This window comes from Gymnoscopelus braueri (assembly GCF_963280865.1).
Source record: "Gymnoscopelus braueri genome assembly, contig: SCAFFOLD_134, whole genome shotgun sequence".
Lineage (NCBI taxonomy): Eukaryota > Metazoa > Chordata > Actinopteri > Myctophiformes > Myctophidae > Gymnoscopelus > Gymnoscopelus braueri.
In genome coordinates, this window is record NW_027660915.1 from 2,605 (window position 1) to 26,558 (window position 23,954).

General features: G+C 40.3%; 1 protein-coding gene across 1 annotated transcript; it reads right to left on the reverse strand.

Annotated features, from left to right (window-relative positions):
- Positions 1–20,769: 20,769 nt before the first annotated feature.
- LOC308081060 (proline dehydrogenase 1, mitochondrial-like) lies at positions 20,770–22,644 on the reverse strand (the record flags this gene model as incomplete). Its single annotated transcript, XM_080457462.1, has 1 exon — positions 20,770–22,644. The coding sequence occupies one exon, from the start codon at positions 22,642–22,644 to the stop codon at positions 20,770–20,772; it is 1,875 nt and encodes a 624-aa protein (XP_080313588.1).
- Between the last annotated feature and the right edge of the window lie 1,310 nt (positions 22,645–23,954).

Consider the following 23,954-nt stretch of genomic DNA (forward strand, 5'->3'; position numbering starts at 1 on the left):
TACTGTTCCCAAACGCACCACATACTACAATAATACCCGGGGTAATGTAGTGAGTGTGTGTGTGTGTGTGTGTGTGTGTGTGTGTGTGTGTGTGTGTGTTAGGGCATTAACGAATTTTTTTTTTTTTTTTTCAATGGCATTGTTGACTCGACTCAAGGAATGCGAGTTGACGTCACACCAGAGCTCACAGCTGCGTGTCTGCTCTAGAAAAGCCACTTTTTAAAAAAAATTAAAAAAAAAAAAAAAAACTTTTTTTTTTTTTTGGAATAATCGAAGTGGTTTGATTTGAGTCGAATATTCGAATATTCTGTGAATGCCCTAGTGTGTGTGTGTGTGTGTGTGTGTGTGTGTGTGTGTGTGTGTGTGTGTGTGTGTGTGTGTGTGTGTGTGTGTGTGTGTGTGTGTGTGTGTGTGTGTGTGTGTGTGTGTGTTTTATGGCTGTAACAGCTGTAATACCAGAGGCCTGTCTAAACATTCTATCTCTATCTACAGTCCAGGGCCTGGAGGACACAGCTCTGCAGTGACTCTGATACAGACTAATGGATCCACTAGATCCATTAGTCCGTATCAAATGACTTAACCGGTTTAATCCGGGATACGCATACTGTGTCATTTTAAGAGTTTTAGCCATAACCATTATTTTATACTCCATTAAAAAATAGCAGATATAGCTCTGTTGTTCTTTTTGAAAAATCGTGAAAATGTGTGCAAATCTTTGAATATTTATGTTTTTAAAGCAAACTTTTTTAACTCAAATCTTTGCTTCTGGGGGGATTCTACAAATGTCTTCTAAATCCTAACAGGGTTTTTTTTATGTAATATCAGTGGTTCTCAAACTGTTTCATGTCAAGGACCCCCAAAATGATATGTATTTGTCCACGCTATGAGCTTGTAGATCTGCTAATTTTTTGAATAGCCCACAGAAATCTTAAAATGACACAGATATGATTGAATGGTTTAATGAGTCTAGATGCTGCCTCAGTCATTCTGCTCCACAATTGGTTATGTGGGCTGATAGATCAGATCTGTTTTATTTGTTGTTATGTGGGCTGATAGATCAGATCTGTTTTTTTTGTTTTTTTTTTAAAGCATAACCAGTGAATGCATATTATTTTCTTTCTTTTTTTTAAATAAAGGTTCTGGCACCAGACATATAGAGTCTATAGACTATAGGCTTCCATTTAGTGAACAGATACACTTTTCTGTAGTTTTTTAAACAACATTGATAAAGACACAATATCAGGAGGAATCACAGCATTGTAAAATCATTCTCTAATATATATATATATATATATATATATATATATATATATATATATATATATATATATATATATATATATATATATATATATATATATATATTCAAAGGCTACCAAAGGTATGCTTATTATGCTTTATTTCTTTGAAATTGACTAGACTATAAATCAGGAGTGGGAGTGGCCAAAAAAAGTTCCCTCATAAAATGGGGTTCCTTCCATCTGGTACTAAAAAGGTTGAGATATTTCTGCATAAATACTTACAGCTGTTTCAGGGCGTGTCCAGGTAGGAAGGATGGAGAGATGGAGTGGAGGAGGAGAAGACAGGACGCAGGAACACAAACCATGAGGACACACAGAACAAAAACATTGGTTAAGCAGCAGGACTGAGCAATATTAATCCATTAGGACATCTGCATCTGTGTCATTTAGACATTTCTTTGGCTATATTCCAAAAAAATAGCAGATCTACAAGCTCATAGCGCGGCACCGAGCACAGAGCTTGTAGATCTGCTATTTTTTGAAAACCTTTGATTGCATATATTTTTTTAAAGCCAACATGTGTAACTCGAGTTAAAAATGTTTGCTTTAAAAAAATATCGATATACAAAACATTTCACGATTTAAAAAAAATAGCAGATCTACAAGCTCACAGCGCGGCACTCGGTGCCGCGCTGTGAGCTTGTAGATCTACTATTTTATCTATACATATATGCCATTTATTATACGCTCTTTATCCAGAGTGACTTACAGTAAACAAGGTAAACACATACATAGAATACATAGAGACAGCGTAGTGTCTCAGTAACTATTCGCGCCGCATTTCGAGCTTGTAGATCTGCTGCATTTGATGCTTTTTGTGTGATGCTGTAGTATGATCGAGCAGGGCATTAATTTATGAAAAAACACAAAAAGTTGGGGATCAGAGGTTTCTGCCCGACAGCCCGGCTACCTTTGAGCAACACATCAATCATCTTCACTTTAATATGTGGTGAGACAACAGGCCAGAGGTCACGTCATCATCATCCTCTGAGACTCATGGACACAGACAGAAACAGACAGAAACAGACAGAAACAGACCCAGAAACAGACAGAAACAGACAGAAACAGACAGAAACAGACCCAGAAACATACAGAAACAGACAGAAACAGACAGACAGAAACAGACAGAAACAGACAGAAACAGACAGAAACAGACAGAAACAGACCCAGAAACAGACCCAGAAACAGACAGAAACAGACAGAAACAGACCGAGGTTTCCTCTTTCTAATAACAGTCAGGGCCAGATGAATCAGACGTCTGGAAAAGGGTTTTTAAGGGTCCTGTCTGTTTTACTGGTCCCCAGATGACCATGAACTGGACATGAAACATCCAACCATGCAGGTTGTTCTCCTGAGCAGGAGATGGATGCTGTCTGTTGGCACTATAGGATGGATGTCTATCATGTGTTTATAGGATGGATGTCTATCATGTGTTTATAGGATGGATGTCTATCATGTGTTGATAGGATGTATTCTATCATCTGGGTCCCATTTCAACACTGTTGCACACGTTAAGTTACCGGCTCTCGGTGTGTGTGTGTGTGTGTGTGTGTGTGTGTGTGTGTGTGTGTATAACTTGAGAACAGTCAGACTAATATACTTCAAACTTTACTTGTCTATCACAGAGGACCTAATGGTGTTGTGTTGTGCTGAGAGGGAATTCAGTTGTCCAGAACCGAAGATCCAAGCGTGTCTGTCTGTCTGTCTGTCTGTCTGTCTGTCTGTCTGTCTGTCTGTCTATATACTACAGAATGGACTGGAGAGATCCCTGGAGTCATCAACATGTCTCCATGCTGCATGGTACTGATGTCACAGACACTCAGTCCTCTGACAATGGGTCTATTTGCATAACCAGAGAGGGGCGTGTGTTCCCACTGGGCATCATGTCTGAGGGGCATTGGCTTGGCGTAGCCGTAGTACATCTAAACCACAGGAGGAGGGCGCTGTCGCCTCACAGCTAGAAGGTCCTGGGTTCGATTCCCGCAGGGGACGCTGTCTTCTCCTCCGCGTCATCAGCGCCCATACCCTAGAGTTACAGACCTGTAAGGGTCCATTTGATTCCATTTGTACACTCTCAGAGTTACAGACCCATAAGGGTCCATTTGGTTACACTCTCAGAGTTACAGACCCATAAGGGTCCATTTGGTTACACTCTCAGAGTTACAGACCCATAAAGGTCCATTTGGTTCCATGTGTACACTCTCAGAGTTACAGACACATAAAGGTCCATATGGTTCCTAACTATCTATCATTTAGCTGGTGACCACCAGATCCTCAGTGTTCATTTAACTCTGACCCGTAGGGGTCTATTTGGACCCCTGTTGGTCAGTGCTTCCCCAGTGCTTCAAGAAGCCTTTAAGACCAGAAAAAACAACATTCACCACATCACAATATTACCACAACCAAAACACCAGACCATCTAGTGTCATTAACTAGTTAGATGGGTTGTAACTGTAATTGTATTCTTGCTCTGTAAAGCACTTTGAGCTGCATTTCATGTCATGAAAGGTGCTATACAAATAAAGTTTATTATTATTATTATTATTATTATTATTATAGCTACATACAGTATTATTATTAGGCATTGATAGATTTTTTTTTTATTAGGCAAAATAATGTAAAACAGCACAGTTACATTTATAATACTTTTGTCTAAAAGGTCCGACCAAAGAAGTCCTTGCGGACTTGTTTCCGTTGGGGTCCTTGAATTAATTTCATAGACATGTAAGGGTTTATCGTGAATCGATTAAAATCGATTCAAACTGGTGACAATTTAAATCTAATTAATAGTAAATGTGTCTCGATGCAAACAGCAAGACAAGAAGAAGAAAATACAGGATCTTTGTTAGAGAATTGATTTAAAAAAATAGTTTTCAGTTATTTGCTACTGTATTGAAAAGAGGATATAAATCAGGCAAACCTTCAGCCCTCTAACTAGGGCTGTAACCGTCACACATTATATATATATATATATATACATTATATATATATATATATATATATATATATACATTATATATATATATATATAAATATATACATATAACCATCACACATTTAAAGGAGAATTTTGGACTAAAGTTTTACTCCACCACTGAGCCGCCACAGCTTAAAAGGTGCGCGGATAGGCCTTAGGTTAGATCACATATTTTAATAGCTTTTTTTTTTTTTTTTTTTGGGTGAGATCTGACGTTCATAGTGACAGAACACTATGCAACCATCTATCCGCGCACCTTTTAAGCTGTGGCGGCTCAGGGGTGGAGTTATGAAATTTTTCTACTGTACCATTCATCCTAAGATATCATAACGTCATAGAAAAGGTAAGAAAACTTTAGTCCAAAATTCTCCTTTAACTTGACCATTTATTTTCACTCAAATAATTGCGATTAAGGATTTGTGTGTTTTGACATTGAACCATATGAAGGCTTTAGGCTAATAGACAGATATGACAAATAACTGAAATATACAACGAAAATATCGACATTTTTAATACTTTTATACATAGCACGAAGTGACGCGTTGTAAGCTTGTAGAGCAGCTATTTCTGCTTTTTCAATATTTGAAAATGTGTGAAAAATCGTCAGCATGGAAACGATTATGAATAAATAATTGCGATTATCTCAAATAATTGCGATTAGACGATGATGTAATAATTGTGACAGGCCTACCTCTAACCTTTAACCTCTAACCTCTAAACGTCTAATCCTAATCCTAACTCTAACCTCAATCTTTTGGTGGTTGTTTAGTCTCAGTCTCTAAAAGACACTTTTTAACCATAAAACAAGCGTTTCTCTTGACGAGGACTTGTGAACATGAATATTATTTACAAACATTATTCAACTGCTAATTAACCCCTTCAATCCGGGAACACATCTGTGTCATTTTAGATTTTAACGATTCTTACCATTATCTTATACTTTGGCTATTCAAAAATAGCAGATCTACACGCTATGAGCTTGTAGATCTGCTATTGTGTGTGTGCTATCACACACACACACACACACACACACACACACACACACACACACACACACACACACACACACACACACACACACACACACACACACACACACACACACACACACACACACACACACACACACACACACACACACACACGATGCAATGTACTACATTCAGAGGTATAATTGATGTGGTTAGAGCGAGGACATTTTGTAAACCATTTTTGTCATTTTTGTGTGAAAAGAACTCCAAACAGGCTAATTAGTTTACACATGCATTACACATGCATTACACATGCATTACACATGCATTACACATGCATTACACATGCATTACACATGCATTACACATTCATTACACATTCATTACACATTCATTACACATGTATGAACTTCTTCTAAAGAAATGTAATGTTGTTGAGTGAAAAAAAGGCACAAATCGTTGTACTAACGACTTCCTGCACATTTCTAAGAATCAACACATAACAAGGAAGGGAAGTTGAGGCTTTTGAGCTGCATGTTTTATTTCCATGGCAGCAAGTGACTGTCTGTCTGTCTGTCTGTCTGTCTGTCTGTCTGTCTGTCTGTCTGTCTGTCTGTCTGTCTGTCTGTCTGTCTGTCTGTCTGTCTGTCTGTCTGTCTGTCTGTCTGTCTGTGACTCTGTGTCTATGACTCTGTCGGTGTGTGTGTGTGTGTGTGACTGTCTGTCTGTCTGTGACTCTGTCTGTGTGTCTGTCTGTGACTCTGTGTCTATGACTCTGTCGGTGTGTGTGTGTGTGACTCTGTCTGTCTGTCTGTCTGTCTGTCTGTCTGTCTGTCTGTGACTCTGTCTGTCTGTCTGTCTGTGACTCTGTCTGTCTGTCTGTCTGTCTGTCTGTCTGTCTGTCTGTCTGTCTGTCTGTCTGTCTGTCTGTCTGTCTGTCTGTGACTCTGTCTGTCTGTGACTCTGTCTATCTGTCTGTCTGTCTGTCTGTCTGTCTGTCTGTCTGTCTGTGACTCTGTGTCTATGACTCTGTCGGTGTGTGTGTGTGTGTGTGTGTGTGTGTGTGTGTGTGTGTGTGTGTGTGTGTGTGTGTGTGTGTGTGTGTGTGTGTGTGTGGTGTCACATAGTTAAAATACCAGCGTAGCAGAACAGGCTGGGAAACAGGCTCCCAGGGTCACACAGAAAGCAAACATCTGCGCTGCGGTTTCACCCCCAACCCTCTGACAGAGCAGAGCCCCCCCCCACCCTCTGACAGAGCAGAGCCCCCCCCCCCGCCACCCTCTGACAGAGCAGAGCCCCCCCCCCACACCCTCTGACACCAGTCTGCTGCTCTGTGACAAATGAACCCCCCCCCCCCTCTCTCTTATACAGCTGCAGTGGTAGAAATCAAAATGTTACTTGAGTAAAAGTTCAACAATATTGGCATCAAAATATACTTAAAGTACCAAAAGTTAAAGTACAAGAATGTTTGAAAATAGCAGATCTACAAGCTCACAACGCGCTGTGAGCTTATAGATCGGCTATTTTGAAATAGCCTATTTATAATATAAGGGTAAAGTGGATAATATTATGTTTTATAATATCATAATTTATATCTGCAAAGTAACTAGTAACTAAAGTTTTCAAATAATCGTAGTGGAGTAAAAGTACAATATTTGCCTCTGAGATGTAGTGGAGTAGAAGTATAAGGTGAAAATTAGAAATACTCCAGTAAAAAATTGTACTTGAGTAAATGTACTTAGTTACATTACACCACAGGCAGCCAGAGCAGACACACATGATGCTGCATGGTTAGGTTAGACGGACGGAAGCCTCATTTATACTCCGTCGCACCACGGTGTCATGCCCGAAAATAGCCGATCTACAAGCTCACAACGTGCCGCGTACGCGACGCGTTGTGAGCTTGTAGATCTGCTATTTTCGGTGACGCACAACAGAAGTATAAATCGGGGGTGGGGGGGGTTTTGCCGTCTGGTTTCAAACTAACTGCCGGAAGAGTCTGTGGTGAAGCTGCCTCGTCTACCTCCACGCTTGTGGGAAGCAACTTAAAGTACATTTTTTTACTCAAGTACTGTACTCAAGTACAAGGTACTTTTACTTTGCTTGAGTATGATTTTTTTTTGATAATTTATACTTATACTCCACTACATTTCAGAAGAATATATGTAGTACTTTTTAGTACTTCACTACAATTATTTGACAGCTTTAGTTACTAGTTACTTTGCAGATTTAGGTAATTTTTTGTCCTATTTTATATGGAGCTTGTTGCACAAAAACTAATTTCACCCACTGTCTCACACCTAAAGCTGTGATATGACAATAAAGATGACTCTGATTCTCTCTCACTCACTCACTCACTCACTCACACACACACACACACACACACACACACACACACACACACACACACACACACACACACACACACACACACACACACACACACACACACACACACACACACACACACACACACACACACACACACACACACACACACACACACACACACACACACACACACACAGAATGTCTTGGGGGTCATGGGAGGGGTCAGATATTTCATGCATCATCATCCCAGACTGTTGTTTTGCCAGACTTCTACTGATCCCCCCCCCCCCCCCAAACCCCTCTCTCATTGTGAGACTGAAACCCTAGAACAACATTTTAACTTTAAAAAAATGACTATCACACACACACACACACACACACACACACACACACACACACACACACACACACACACACACACACACACACACACACACACACACACACACACACACACACACACACACACACACACACACACACACACACACACAGAGCTTGGAGTTAAAATCTCTAAATGTGATTTTTCAGATGAATTCAACTTCTCATATCCTCCTAATCCTTTTTTAAATCAAGCTTTAACTGTGTTTACTGTCAACAGTAGAACGACCACAACGGTCCACAGTGTCAATATTAATGCATTTAAGGGCCCATGCTGGTGTTGTTGCATGTTTAGCCTGTTGGATATCATTTACACACAGTATACAGTAAGTACCATACTGATATGAATGGAAAACTATGGCTTTGTGGCATAATCAAGAGAAGTGGAAATAGTCCTCATCAGTAATGTAAAGTATACATAGTGACATATCCTAGACAGTGAGCTAAATAGAGTTGCACCGATACCGATACCGTATCGGTATCGGCTACCGATATGACTTATTTCACGTATCGGATATCGGACGTAAAAAATAATAATAATAATAATAACGTGTCAGTAATGTTACTGTCATATCGTGTCAGTCATGTTACTGTCATATCGTGTCAGTCATGTTGCTGTCATATCGTGTCAGTCATGTTGCTGTCATATCGTGTCAGTCATGTTGCTGTCATATCGTGTCAGTCATGTTGCTGTCATATCGTGTCAGTCATGTTGCTGTCATATCGTGTCAGTAATGTTGCTGTCATATCGTGTCAGTCATGTTGCTGTCATATCGTGTCAGTCATGTTACTGTCATATCGTGTCAGTCATGTTACTGTCATATCGTGTCAGTCATGTTACTGTCATATCGTGTCAGTCATGTTACTGTCATATCGTGTCAGTCATGTTACTGTCATATCGTGTCAGTCATGTTACTGTCATATCGTGTCAGTCATGTTACTGTCATATCGTGTCAGTCATGTTACTGTCATATCGTGTCAGTCATGTTACTGTCATATCGTGTCAGTCATGTTACTGTCATATCGTGTCAGTCATGTTACTGTCATATCGTGTCAGTCACGTTACTGTCATATCGTGTCAGTCACGTTGCTGTCATATCGTGTCAGTCACGTTGCTGTCATATCGTGTCAGTCACGTTGCTGTCATATCGTGTCAGTCACGTTGCTGTCATATCGTGTCAGTCATGTTGCTGTCATATCGTGTCAGTAACGTTGCTGTCATATCGTGTCAGTAATGTTGCTGTCATATCGTGTCAGTAATGTTGCTGTCATATCGTGTCAGTCATGTTACTGTCATATCGTGTCAGTCATGTTACTGTCATATCGTGTCAGTCATGTTACTGTCATATCGTGTCAGTCATGTTACTGTCATATCGTGTCAGTCATGTTACTGTCATATCGTGTCAGTCATGTTACTGTCATATCGTGTCAGTCACGTTACTGTCATATCGTGTCAGTCACGTTACTGTCATATCGTGTCAGTCACGTTGCTGTCATATCGTGTCAGTCACGTTGCTGTCATATCGTGTCAGTCACGTTGCTGTCATATCGTGTCAGTCACGTTGCTGTCATATCGTGTCAGTCACGTTGCTGTCATATCGTGTCAGTCACGTTGCTGTCATATCGTGTCAGTCACGTTGCTGTCATATCGTGTCAGTCACGTTGCTGTCATATCGTGTCAGTCACGTTACTGTCATATCGTGTCAGTCACGTTACTGTCATATCGTGTCAGTCACGTTACTGTCATATCGTGTCAGTCACGTTACTGTCATATCGTGTCAGTCACGTTACTGTCATATCGTGTCAGTCACGTTACTGTCATATCGTGTCAGTCACGTTACTGTCATATCGTGTCAGTCACGTTACTGTCATATCGTGTCTGTCATGTTGCTGTCATATCGTGTCAGTCATGTTGCTGTCATATCGTGTCAGTCATGTTGCTGTCATATCGTGTCAGTCATGTTGCTGTCATATCGTGTCAGTCATGTTGCTGTCATATCGTGTCAGTCATGTTGCTGTCATATCGTGTCAGTCATGTTGCTGTCATATCGTGTCAGTCATGTTGCTGTCATATCGTGTCAGTCATGTTGCTGTCATATCGTGTCAGTCATGTTACTGTCATATCGTGTCAGTCATGTTGCTGTCATATCGTGTCAGTCATGTTGCTGTCATATCGTGTCAGTCATGTTGCTGTCATATCGTGTCAGTCATGTTACTGTCATATCGTGTCAGTCATGTTACTGTCATATCGTGTCAGTCATGTTACTGTCATATCGTGTCAGTCATGTTACTGTCATATCGTGTCAGTCATGTTACTGTCATATCGTGTCAGTCATGTTACTGTCATATCGTGTCAGTCATGTTACTGTCATATCGTGTCAGTCATGTTACTGTCATATCGTGTCAGTCATGTTACTGTCATATCGTGTCAGTCACGTTACTGTCACATCGTGTCAGTCACGTTACTGTCATATCGTGTCAGTCACGTTACTGTCATATCGTGTCAGTCACGTTACTGTCATATCGTGTCAGTCACGTTACTGTCATATCGTGTCAGTCACGTTACTGTCATATCGTGTCAGTCACGTTACTGTCATATCGTGTCTGTCACGTTACTGTCATATCGTGTCTGTCACGTTGCTGTCATATCGTGTCAGTCATGTTGCTGTCATATCGTGTCAGTCATGTTGCTGTCATATCGTGTCAGTCATGTTGCTGTCATATCGTGTCAGTCATGTTGCTGTCATATCGTGTCAGTCATGTTGCTGTCATATCGTGTCAGTCATGTTGCTGTCATATCGTGTCAGTCATGTTGCTGTCATATCGTGTCAGTCATGTTGCTGTCATATCGTGTCAGTCATGTTGCTGTCATATCGTGTCAGTCATGTTGCTGTCATATCGTGTCAGTCATGTTGCTGTCATATCGTGTCAGTCATGTTACTGTCATATCGTGTCAGTCATGTTACTGTCATATCGTGTCAGTCATGTTACTGTCATATCGTGTCAGTCATGTTACTGTCATATCGTGTCAGTCATGTTACTGTCATATCGTGTCAGTCATGTTACTGTCATATCGTGTCAGTCATGTTACTGTCATATCATGTCAGTCATGTTACTGTCATATCATGTTACTGTCATATCATGTCAGTAATGTATCATGTCAGTCATGTTACTGTCATATCATGTTGCTGTCATATCATGTCAGTCATGTTGCTGTCATATCGTGTCAGTCATGTTGCTGTCATATCGTGTCAGTCATGTTACTGTCATATCGTGTCAGTCATGTTACTGTCATATCGTGTCAGTCATGTTACTGTCATATCGTGTCAGTCATGTTACTGTCATATCGTGTCAGTCATGTTACTGTCATATCGTGTCAGTCATGTTACTGTCATATCGTGTCAGTCATGTTACTGTCATATCATGTCAGTCATGTTACTGTCATATCATGTTACTGTCATATCATGTCAGTAATGTATCATGTCAGTCATGTTACTGTCATATCATGTTACTGTCATATCGTGTCAGTCATGTTACTGTCATATCATGTCAGTAATGTTACTGTCATATCGCCACCCAAGGACTTCATTCAACCTTATCAGTATCACCAACCAATCAAATGATCTGTAGCGTCATAATAATACACAGGCCTGTATGTGATGTGTGTATGAATTACACAAAGGCTAGTACGGTTACAATGACTGATAAAGCTGAAATAAACAAGTGTTGTGATTTCACATCAACATTACATTTAGTGACTTTGTGTCTTCTCTCTAAACAAGCCAGTGGTTCTTCTTTCGACCCAAATGATTTTGTGGGGGTCCCAGAACATTGTTTTCTCTCTCAACAGTAAACAAACCAACATACAGTATACGTGTATACAGGGTATCTGCACATTTATAAAGTTATAATGTAATGACTTTTAACACATTTTTAATACCAAATTGGCTAAATTGTCAAATATCAAAAGAAAGAGAAAAACATTGTGAAAATAGCCGATCTACAAGCTCACAAAGACTCGTAGTTTGACTATTTTCACAATATTTATCTGTGGAACCGAGTCAAACTAAATGTAACGCCTCAACTCCTACAATCACAAGTGCTTGTCAGGGTGGGGGGGTCCCCAGTACAAATATGATTATTTTAGGGGGTCCCCAGTTCAAATATGATTTTGTGGGGGGTCACGGCCTGAAAAAAAGGAACCCTTGAGAACCCTTGTCTTAAGCAACACTGAGGACAAGCCAGAGATGTCAAATTCAGGACAAGTCGGCCTACAGACAAAACAACGCAACGTGTCCCAAAAACACCAAAACAAAACATAAACAACCAACAGAGTTCACCCTCATTCATTCATTCATAATCATAACATCCATGTGGAGGAGAAGATACTTTGTTTACTTTATCTAGTCTAGTTATTTGGTCCAGAGCCAGACAGATGGATCTATAGATCTAGTCTAGTTAGTTGGTCCAGAGCCAGACAGATGGATCTATAGATCTAGTCTAGTTAGTTGGTCCAGAGCCAGACAGATGGATCTAGATCTAGTCTAGTTATTTGGTCCAGAGCCAGACAGATGGATCTATAGATCTAGTCTAGTTAGTTGGTCCAGAGCCAGACAGATGGATCTATAGATCTAGTCTAGTTAGTTGGTCCAGAGCCAGACAGATGGATCTATAGATCTAGTCTAGTTAGTTGGTCCAGAGCCAGACAGATGGATCTATAGATCTAGTCTAGTTATTTGGTCCAGAGCCAGACAGATGGATCTATAGATCTAGTCTAGTTAGTTGGTCCAGAGCCAGACAGATGGATCTATAGATCTAGTCTAGTTAGTTGGTCCAGAGCCAGACAGATGGATCTATAGATCTAGTCTAGTTAGTTGGTCCAGAGCCAGACAGATGGATCTAGATCTAGTCTAGTTAGTTGGTCCAGAGCCAGACAGATGGATCTATAGATCTAGTCTAGTTAGTTGGTCCAGAGCCAGACAGATGGATCTATAGATCTAGTCTAGTTAGTTGGTCCAGAGCCAGACAGATGGATCTAGATCTAGTCTAGTTATTTGGTCCAGAGCCAGACAGATGGATCTATAGATCTAGTCTAGTTATTTGGTCCAGAGCCAGACAGATGGATCTATAGATCTAGTCTAGTTCTAGACAGATGGTAAACAACACATTGTGGGAATGGACTACGGGTTCATATTTGTGTAATAAACGTATACTTTGTGTAATAATAAACATTGCATGCATTCCATTTTCATTGTGATGATTAAAAAAAAGTCACACAACTCCTGCCGAAAAGACAATTACATACAGATTAGTAGGATATGTATAAATGCCCCCCCAAAAAATAACAGATCTACAAGGTTTGTAGACTCGAAAATAGTCGAAACTCTGTGATGTGACAAACTACCAGTGCTGTAAAGTAACTAAGTACATTTACTCAAGTACTGTACTTAAGTACAATTTATAGGTTTTTCTTTTTTCCTTTCCTTGAGTATTTCCAATTTTCAGTACTTTTACTTCTACTCCACTACATCTTAGAGGCAAATAATGGTACTTTTACTCCACTATAATTATTTGACAACTTTAGTTACTAGTTACTTTGTATATTTTGATTATTATTACAAAACATACATTAACAACTTCAGCCCTATATATATATATTTAGGCCATTTGAAAATAGCAGATTTACAATGTGAGTTTGTAGATCAGCTATTTTCAATTGATTTGAATACATTTATTACATTTGAAAACTTTATGAAATGGGGACATTCTGCATAACGGAGTACTTTTACTTTTGGTACTTTTAAGTAAATTTTGATACCAATACTTTTTTTACTTTTTACTCAAGTACATTTTGAATTCCAGACTTGTACTTGTAACAGCTGTATTATTTCTACATTGCAGTATTGATACTTTTACTTGAGTAAAAAGATGTGAGTACTTGTTAAACTACAGGAAACGCCAGGTTTGGCTGGAAGTGGTTTTTTATGTCAGTTAATTTTCAAGGCTGTTACTTTTTGTTCAACAAAACGACATGTTTTTTCGTCAAAAGGTTCGAGTCCCATAAACACAGATCTATAGACTCACCCATGATGCTGCCCTGTGTCTCCAGGGTTCTGCTTGTCTCTCCGTTCGACATGATTCAGATCTTTATCTTTATTAAATATGATTAAAAGTCAAACTAAACTAAAGTCTCTGCCGCTCGCTCGAGCTCTCTACTCTACTGCTCAGTGTTGCCAGGTTTAGTGAGAGAAACAAGCGAGCAACCAGGTCCAGGAAAACAAGCCCAAAAAGAAGCAACTTTATTGGTTGCGTCTCTTGCTATTTTCAAAAACTCTTGGAATAAAATGTGGAATCTTTTTTTAAACAGCCTAACGACACAAATGTGGTTACGGGGCTCCCTGGCACAAAACATTTTCAGATGGGGGTTATAGAGGGACAAATACATATTACTTTGGGGGGGGTCCATGATATGAAAATATTTGTACTAGTTAAAATAATAAAACAATTGTGATACAAGACCAAATAATCAACTACACTTAAGAAACAAGGCCAAAAAATCGCAACCCACAAGAACCAATATTTACAGGCAACTTCACAGAAAGATCAAATGTCGCTTATAATAAGCGGACGTGGCAACGCTGCTACGGCTGCTGCTGCACCGTCCCATGGCCCGGGGCGACGGCCGCGCGATGATTGGCTCGGTTTTTTTGGGGGGGGGGTTGTCAGGGCAACCACCAAAGAGTTGATTATTATATTATTATTATTATTTTAATGTAACTAAATTAACTTTTGGTACTTTAAGTATATTTTGAAGCTGATACTTTTGTACTTTTACTTTTTTAATATGGGACTGTTTTACTTAAGTAAAATATTTGAGTACTTTTTCCACCACTGGTTACAGAACGTCTAGTCGTGTTGAAGTCGTTTCAACGTCTAAGCGCACTGCAGACGGGGTCTGACGTGGACGTCGTATCGACGTTGTTTCGGCGTCTGACTAGGACGTCGTAGCGACGTCGTTTCGGCGTCTGACTAGGACGTCGTAGCGACGTCGTTTCGGCGTCGTTTCGGCGTCTGACTAGGACGTCGTAGCGACGTCGTTTCGGCGTCTGACTTGGACGTCGTAGCGACGTTGTTTCGGCGTCTGACTTGAACGTCGTATCGACGTTGTATGGACGTATTTTTGCGACGGTGGTTAGTGGTGGTTACAGAGGTCGACATTGGAAGTCGTATGGACGTCGTATGGACGTCGTATGGACGTCAGTTGCTTCTGTGTTGAAGTGAGGTCTGTTGAAAAGACTGTCCGTCCGTGCAACATTGAATTATGGATTCAACGTTGCAAGGTCCCCAGTTTGATATGCACTAGGCCAGGGGTCTTCAACAGGGGGTCCGGGACCCCTAGGGGGTCCTCAACCCATAGTTACTACAAGGGGATCCGCCAAATCTTTGTGTGAAAGAAACCTTTTTGTCTTTCTTTTTTACATTAACGGTATAACAACCTTTTTTTAGAGAAACCTAGCATCCCTACTCTGAGGGAACATTACCCGAAAATAGCCGATCTACAAGCTCACAACGCCTCGCAGCAGTTGTGAGCTTGTAGATCGGCTATTTTTGGCAAAGAGGGGTAACAAAGTGCCACAATCATTTTAACTTCATCGATACTTTATACGTTGGCTATTCACAAGGTTTATAAAAAAGATTAGGGTGGAACGGGGGGGGGGGGGGTCCAGATGACAGTGAAGTGACAATTTAAGGACATTTAAGACCTTTTTAATACCTTAAAAAAAAAAGGAAAAAAGACAAGAAAGAAGCCCATTACTGCATCAAAAGTAATCAACAAACTATACTACTAAATATACTAACTACTAAAACTGGTCAAACATTGGCCAAATTGTCAAATAATATAAGAAAGAGGCAACATTTTTGAAAATAGCCAATCTACAAGCTCACAACAATAATTCCGTCATACAGTCTCACGGAATCTCTGTATAACATTCGGAGATTGTGGAATAATAGTCTGGCTTCACAAGACTAGTGGGCACATAAACATTACTGGGCATCTCAATGTTAAAGGGTAAGACCACTTTGGTAGAGGTTTGGGTTGTGTAGTTACCTTGCCAGCCATGATGTAACTCCAAAGGTGGGCAAGAAATCAAAAATAATTGCTCCATTGATTAGAAATTGATAATTCAAAAATATGCTCCTCATTGACTTACATTGTACGGTAAAACAGATCTCAAAGTCACTCTTTTAGCACATAAATGAACACACACAAAGCTGGTTCAGACAATATAGAACATCACCAAACCCAGTACTGTTTGTTTTTTTAATAAAAATGTCAACTTCCTGTTGATTTTACTATTTGAAGATCTGGATCCGGATCCGCGGATCCAGTCCAGGTTTTCTACTTATTAAAAATGGCAAAATCAACAGGAAGTTGACATTTTTATAAATAAAAAAAACAGTACTGGGTTTGGTGATGTTCTATTATATTGTCTGAATCAACTTTGTTTGCGTTCGTTTACGTGCTAAAATAGTGACTTTGAGAGCTTACCATGTAAGTCACTGGGGAGCATATTTTGAATTATCAATTTCTAATCAATGGAGCAATTATTTTGTATTTCTTTCCCACCTTTGGAGTTACATCATGGCAAGGTAACTTCACAAACCAAACCTCTACCAAAGTGGTCTTGCCCTTAAATTGTCAATTTTCCCCCCGAAATGTAACAAAATTAAGAACTTGGAAAATGGTGTGAGGTAATGTAAATTATACATGATTTGAACATGCTTACATTTCTACAATTGTGATACATTGCTACAAAACCTGTGGCTAGCCAGTTATTTTGGGCATAAACAATAAGTTGAAGGGAAAATGTAACTGTGATAATGATGTACCGTGCGTGTTCAAATCATGTATACTTTACATGACTTCAGAACATTTTCGAAATTCTTAATATTTTTACATTTAGGAAAACATTGCCAATTTAACAATGAGGTGCCCAGACTTCCCCACTGGGCCCAATAGAATAGAATAAAAACCAGAGGTTATGATGCCTCTAATTCTATTCTATGGACTGTGTTGCCCTCTAGTGCACAAACTCTACTCTCGTCTACTCTAGGTATATTATTTATAACTATTGACGCAGTGACAAACAAACAACAAACACTATTTATGGATATTTAGTGACTCGACAAACACTATTTATGGATATTTAGTCCATTTAATCATTTTAGAAAGAGCATCATCATAAGATGATGATGATTTGTATTGTTAATTTCTCCTCCACTCATTGGTTTGTTAGTTTGTTGCTGCATAGAGAAGCTAGCTGTTAGCTAGCTGTTAGCTAGCCGCTGACTATGTAGCACATCTGACTCCGTTCATCTGTCTATATTCAAGGGTCTTTGTCGCCCTCATGTGGACAAAATGAGTAAATACAAGTGGAAGGCGTCAATAAATCCCTCTGTTTATAAAACATTAAAAACCAGATGAACGCAGCATGACACCAGTTTATACATGAATAAATCTACAAGCTCACAATGACACGCATTGTGAGCTTGTATATCGGCTATTTAAGAATTAAAACGGTTGTATTTTGAAAAAAAAAACGGAGGTGCTCACGTTGCGTTGTGTGTGAGGCTTGTCACGTCATGTATTTTATTTTGAAGAGAAAACGGAAGTGTTCACGTGGCGTTCTGTGTGAAGCATGACACTCCGTATTTGGGAAATGTAGTCCTTTATCCACCTGTTTCCTAGGCTTTTCACTGTGTTCCACTTCCTGTCTTTTGATCCAATGAAATCCAATGAAACCGGTCAGATGACTGATGATATCCAATGAAATCCGACAGGAAGTGGAAAACACACAGCCAAGAAACAGGTGAATAATGTAGTTCTTTTAGCTATCGATGACGGATGGAAAATGTAGTTCCTACCCGTGGTGTAGTGTAGTATGTACGGGAAATGTAGTAGTCAATTGTAGTTCTTCTAGCCACCCATGGTGGATGGAACATAAATGTAGTCCTTATGGCCAAAGGTTGTTATGGCCACGCTAAAAGAACTACATTATAAAAGACTACATTTCCCATCCACCAAGTGTCATGCTTCACAAAGGACGCCACGTGAACACTTCCGTTTTTTCTTCAAAATAAAACACATAACGTGACAAGCCCCACACACAATGCAACGCGAAAGCTTCCGGGTTTTTTTTCAAAATACAACCACTTTAATTCTTAAATACTCTGTTCTACGACGTGTCTTGCGCCAAAAATAGCCGATCTACAAGCTCACAATGCGTGTCATTGTGAGCTTGTAGATTTATTAATGTATAAACTGGTGTCATGTTGCGCTCATCTGGTTTTAATGTTTTATAAACAGAGAGATTTATTAACGACTTCCACTTATTTACTCATTTTGTCCACATGAGGGCGACAAAAGCCGTTGAATATAGACAGATGAACGGAGTCAGACGTTTTCAGAGTAATTACAGTCAGTTAGTTTATAGTTCGTTTTTTATTTAGTAAGTTAATTTTTAGTGATAGTTAGTTTATAGTTAGTTGGTCAGTCAGTCAGTCAGGGTGTTAGTTGGTTAGTTTATAGTTAGGGAGCAACACTGGTATAGTAACTAGACTGTATATTATTATTTACTAATTATATTAACTGTTGTAATAGTTATATACTGTATAAACAGTAGATACTGTATATTATTATTTACTCATATTAACTGTTGATAGACGGACACACAGAGTTACTGAAACTTTACACATATTCAATCTCATATTCATGGTTTATGGATTGTATATTAATCTATACTTATAATCATGGATAGAATATATATTATATTCACTCAGCATGCAGATGTGTCAGACAGACTAATAAATGTATTTTATCATTATTCTCTTCTCTGTGTTTCATGTTTCCTGCTGGTCCTGACAGGAGATCAATAAAGGTTTATTATGTGATCAGGATCAGTCAGAAAACTGCTGACCACAACAACACATCTGATGAAAACAAAACTAAATCAATTTGACACATATTTTTTAAGATAAATATCAACCATATCAGACATCTATCCATCCATCCATCCATCCATCCATCCATCCATCCATCCATCCATCCATCCATCCAGAGGTTTGGTACAGAATGTACTTAATTACTTTACATGTACTTAATTACTTTACATGTACTTAATTACTTTACATGTACTTAATTACTTTACATGTACTTAATTACTTTACACCACTGCATTTGGTCAGTTGTGTAACAGACAGTAAGGCTCTGACAGGGTGATAAAAACATTTGGTCAGTTGTATAACAGACAGTAAGGCTCTGACAGGGTGATAAAAAACATTTGGTCAGTTGTGTAACAGACAGTAAGGCTCTGACAGGATGATAAAAAACATTTGGTCAGTTGTATAACAGACAGTAAGGCTCCGACAGGGTGATAAAAACATTTGGTCAGTTGTATAGCAGACAGTAAGGCTCTGACAGGGTGATAAAAAACATTTGGTCAGTTGTATAACAGACAGTAAGGCTCTGACTGGGTGATAAAAAACAGTTCTAAATGTGTTGGATGAGATCTGGTTCCGGATGCCGGAACAGATGATTGGCAGGTCAGGTGATCAGGTGACCCAGATGATTGACAGTTACTTAACGGCCACAATTATTTAGAGACAGAAGCTGCAGGTTTTCAGAGGTTTTAATACCCAATAGGAAGTTGACCAGGTCCATTCGACAAGATAGTGCACACCCACTCGAGCCAGAGTATAGGCTGTTGCCATCTGGCCGTCGTCTGAGTGCCCCTGGTGTCAAAAACAATAGATACAAGCACTCATTTGTTCCTGCTTCAATTCGGGCAATCAATGTTGCCAGGGACCGATAGAGGATAATGTTACTGATGGTGATGGTGATGATGAAACAAGGACTTTATGCAGGCACCTTATATTTCTGAATGTAGCCCTTTAATTATCTTATCTCTTGCACTTTACTGTGATGATGATGATGATGATGATGATGATGAAACAAGCACTTTATCTCTTTATCTCTTGCACTTTACTGTGATGATGATGATGATGAAACAAGCACTTTATGCCGGCACTTTATAATTCCTTTTCTATCTCTTGCACTAGATGCGCCCAGACCTATGTTTTTATGCTATGGTGTTTCATGTCTGCTGTTGTCCTGTACTGTCTGAACGTTTTAAACCACTACTCTGGCTGTAAACCCAATTTCCCTTCTGGGACATTAATAAACTTGAACCTTAAACCTTGAACCACATATATAGTCATAAAATACAATCAGTTGGTATTTACAGTCACAGACATGGTTACAGTTTATATTATAGTTTATATTTGACACATATAAGCCACTGAAGAATAAGAATACGAAGAATAGCACCGATTCACCTCATTAACTTTGTTTTCCAGTTCAGGTTCAGGTTAACCCATTAAGATCTGAGGCCCATGAGGTCTGTAACCTCATATGTTCAAAAACTGTCACTTTTCAGGATTCAAATTCAAAAGCACGGCCTATGTTTCAGTAGACAGGTTTATGGACAAACTGACCAGAGAGTAGCCTACGTTTCAGTAGACAGGTTTATGGACAAACTGACCAGAGAGTAGCCTATGTTTCAGTAGACAGGTTTATGGACAAGCTGACCAGAGAGTAGCCTACGTTTCAGTAGACAGGATTATGGACAAACTGACCAGAGAGTAGCCTATGTTTCAGTAGACAGGATTATGGACAAACTGACCAGAGAGTAGCCTATGTTTCAGTAGACAGGTTTATGGACAAACTGACCAGAGAATTAACTATGTTTCAGTAGACAGGTTTATGGACAAACTGACCAGAGAGTAGCCTACGTTTCAGCTCCTTCCACAACAGGCTGCGCTCTCTCTGGGAGCCCTTCATGAAGCCACGGTTTTCTTGAGCACGGCGAGAAAGGTAAGGAAGGACCTCGCTGACCGGGCCATAAGGAACATACTTGTACACAGGAAAACCTGCCTGACCTAGCGGGAAACTGATCTGGTCGCACATGCCCAGCAACTGTCCGAAGTAAACTTTATTCTCGGTGGGCGACAGCCCCATCTCGTTCATCTTCTGCAGGGTAAACTTCACTGTGTCTTCGTTGTGGGAAGCCACCATGATATTAGCCTTTCTGTTCAGCTTGATCTCCTCCAGCAGAAACTCCAAACACTCGTGGTACATTCTGTTAGTAGCCTCGTAATCTGGGTTAATGGGGTCTTCATAGCCGATCTGTTTGGCACGGTCCCTCTCTTGGTACATGTAGGCCCCACGGACCAGCTTGGCACCAAAGTGCCAGCCCTCCCGCCTTGACAGCTCAACTGCCACGGTGACATTGTCATATGCATCCTTGAGGTAACACTGGTAGGTGTTGAAGATAACAGGCTTCTCCCTGTTGAATTTCCTTTGCATTTCCAGGGTCAGTCTGCTGACAGCAGGCTGGAAATATGTCTGCTCAGCATCCACCATTAGCCTTACTCCGTTCTCCGCAGCATGCTTGGCGAGAACGTCGACTCTTTGCAGCATTCTCTTCATCTGCCTTTCCTCCTCAGCCGTAAACTTTTCCAGCAGAGGCTCCAGCCGGCCGGTCTTTAGGTTCGGAACTACGAGCAAACTGGACATTTTTGTCGTATCGTTAATCAAGCTGTTCCAGTCGAGAAGATCAATTGTCCCCGAAGATCCCAGTTTTTCTCCAGTGAACCATTTATCAATAACATCCTTTTCGCCAACACCCAGGTGAGTCAAACTTTCCTTCAGTTGCTCCAGCTCAAGTTTTTGTTCCAGGGCAGTTATTCCAGATTTCCCTTGTTGCGCCGCAAGAAGGTTGAAGAACTGCCTCCATTTCACCAATACTTCTGAGAACTGACAAAGGAACTGTGGTCGGCCAAGAGCAGTCATCTTAATGGCAGAAAACCCATCTACAGAGCTTCCTCCAGAAGCTTTGATGCAGTTTATGAAGGTCTCCAATTGGTTGTCACACTTGGCCTCATCCGCATAGAAGTAGGTGCGAGCGCTGATCACGCCGCCACGTCTGTCCCCAAACTGACGATGAGCCTTGTACTTCTTCTCACGATGACCAACATGTGGATCCTCTTTCTCCGCTTGGGACACACATGAGTCCATCTCCTTGTCCTCTGCCTCCTCTTGTGTGAGGTCCTCTTCTACACTGTAGTCCAACACCGCCCCTACTCCAAAGGCCTGGTTCTTGTGGATCAGGGGTTTGATTGAGTTGTGGTCTTCCCCTGCCACGAATTGTCCGTAGAAAGTCATCTTCATCATCTTCTCAAACAGCCACTGTCCAAAGACCTTCCTACTAAGGTCCATTAACTCCTTGTTCTTGTCTACAAGGAAGTCAATGGAACAAAGCTTGAATACCAGAAGACTTCTGAAGAGCTCCATGTTAGTCTTGCTTTTGTACGCTTCTTCAGTGTTGTAAAAGTCAATTTCAATCATGTTAGCCTGAAAGTTTTCAATTTTTTTGCTTTGACTTATGCGTTCAACCTGGGCAGCTTTCATCGTCATGCACTCCTCGACATGAACTTTATTTTCAAATTTGCAGCGCTTGGAGGATGCGGATGTTGATCGAAACCTTGCTGGTAAAATCACAATTCTCCTAATATTGTCAGAGGTTGCTCTGAAAAGAACTGCTGCTAATTTAGTGTACGACATTATCTTTATATAGAGAGAGTTCTTCAATGAATATCACTGCCGTTGGGTCACGGACAGCAGATGGAGGAAACAGAGGATGTGTGCATCGTGGATCATTTCATGTGACCTCTGAAATACTTAACTTTAATGTAATAATGGAAGTCAACAGGGCTCTGATCAGGCTTAAAACTTGCCCACATTTGGCATCATACGTCATCGATATGTCATAGAGACAACTGATGTCATATCTGTCTGTCTGCCTGTGTCCCTTTTATGCCCATATATGGGGATCTCTATATCTGTCGGTTTGTGTGTCTTTTATGAGGATCCATGATGTCATCAATATGACATCATAGTACTGACGTCGGTCTGATGGTTCACACAGAGATTCAGTGCTATCTTCTCGGATCTCCATATATGGAGATCCATTGCCGTGCGTCCGTTTTGGACAACCGTCGGTCCGACCGACTTCCTACATTACAGTCATTTAAGCTCCAGTCCTATAAGCTGACCAGAGAATGGCCTACGTTTCAGTAGACAGGTTTATGGACAAACTGACCAGAGAGTAGCCTACGTTTCAGCTCCTTCCTATAAGCTGACCAGAGAGTAGCCTACGTTTCAGCTCCTTCCTATAAGCTGACCAGAGAGTAGCCTACGTTTCAGCTCCTTCCTATAAGCTGACCAGAGAGTAGCCTACCTTTCAGCTCCTTCCACAACAGGCTGCGCTCTCTCTGGAAGCCACGCTTTTCTTGAGCACGGCGAGAAAGGTAAGGAAGGACCTCGCTGACCGGGCCTTAAGCTATAGAGTCCCTCTATACTATTATAGAGGTTTAAGTGGTTAACAGCTGCCCCCAGATTTCTTATTGAAATCTGTACAATCCTATATTAAGATTGGCTAATGGGAGGGCGGACCTCTGACATCATTCTCCAATGTCGTTATTATTTAGTCACAAGCTCTTCTTAATAAATGAGTTTTCATCGGGACAGACGTAAGCACTTTTCAGACTAGCACCCCCCATATTTTGGGTATTTTTGCAACTTTTGTGCGACACTGTCATACAAACGAACCACCTAAACCCTCTCGTCTTTTTTCCATGTACCCAAATGTCTTTGCCAAAAATAGCAGATCTACAAGTTTGAACTTGTAGATCTGCTATTTCTGGCTAATGCCCCCCCGCCCCCCGCCAACCCAGAATATGGATGCTGGGGTTCAAGTGGTTAAGTATGAAATAGAAGATGAATTAATTTATGGAAGAAAAGAAAACAAACATAAAAAGATGAAATCTGGAGACACAAGCTTTCTGTCCGACAGCCACCTGTGTGTCTGTGTT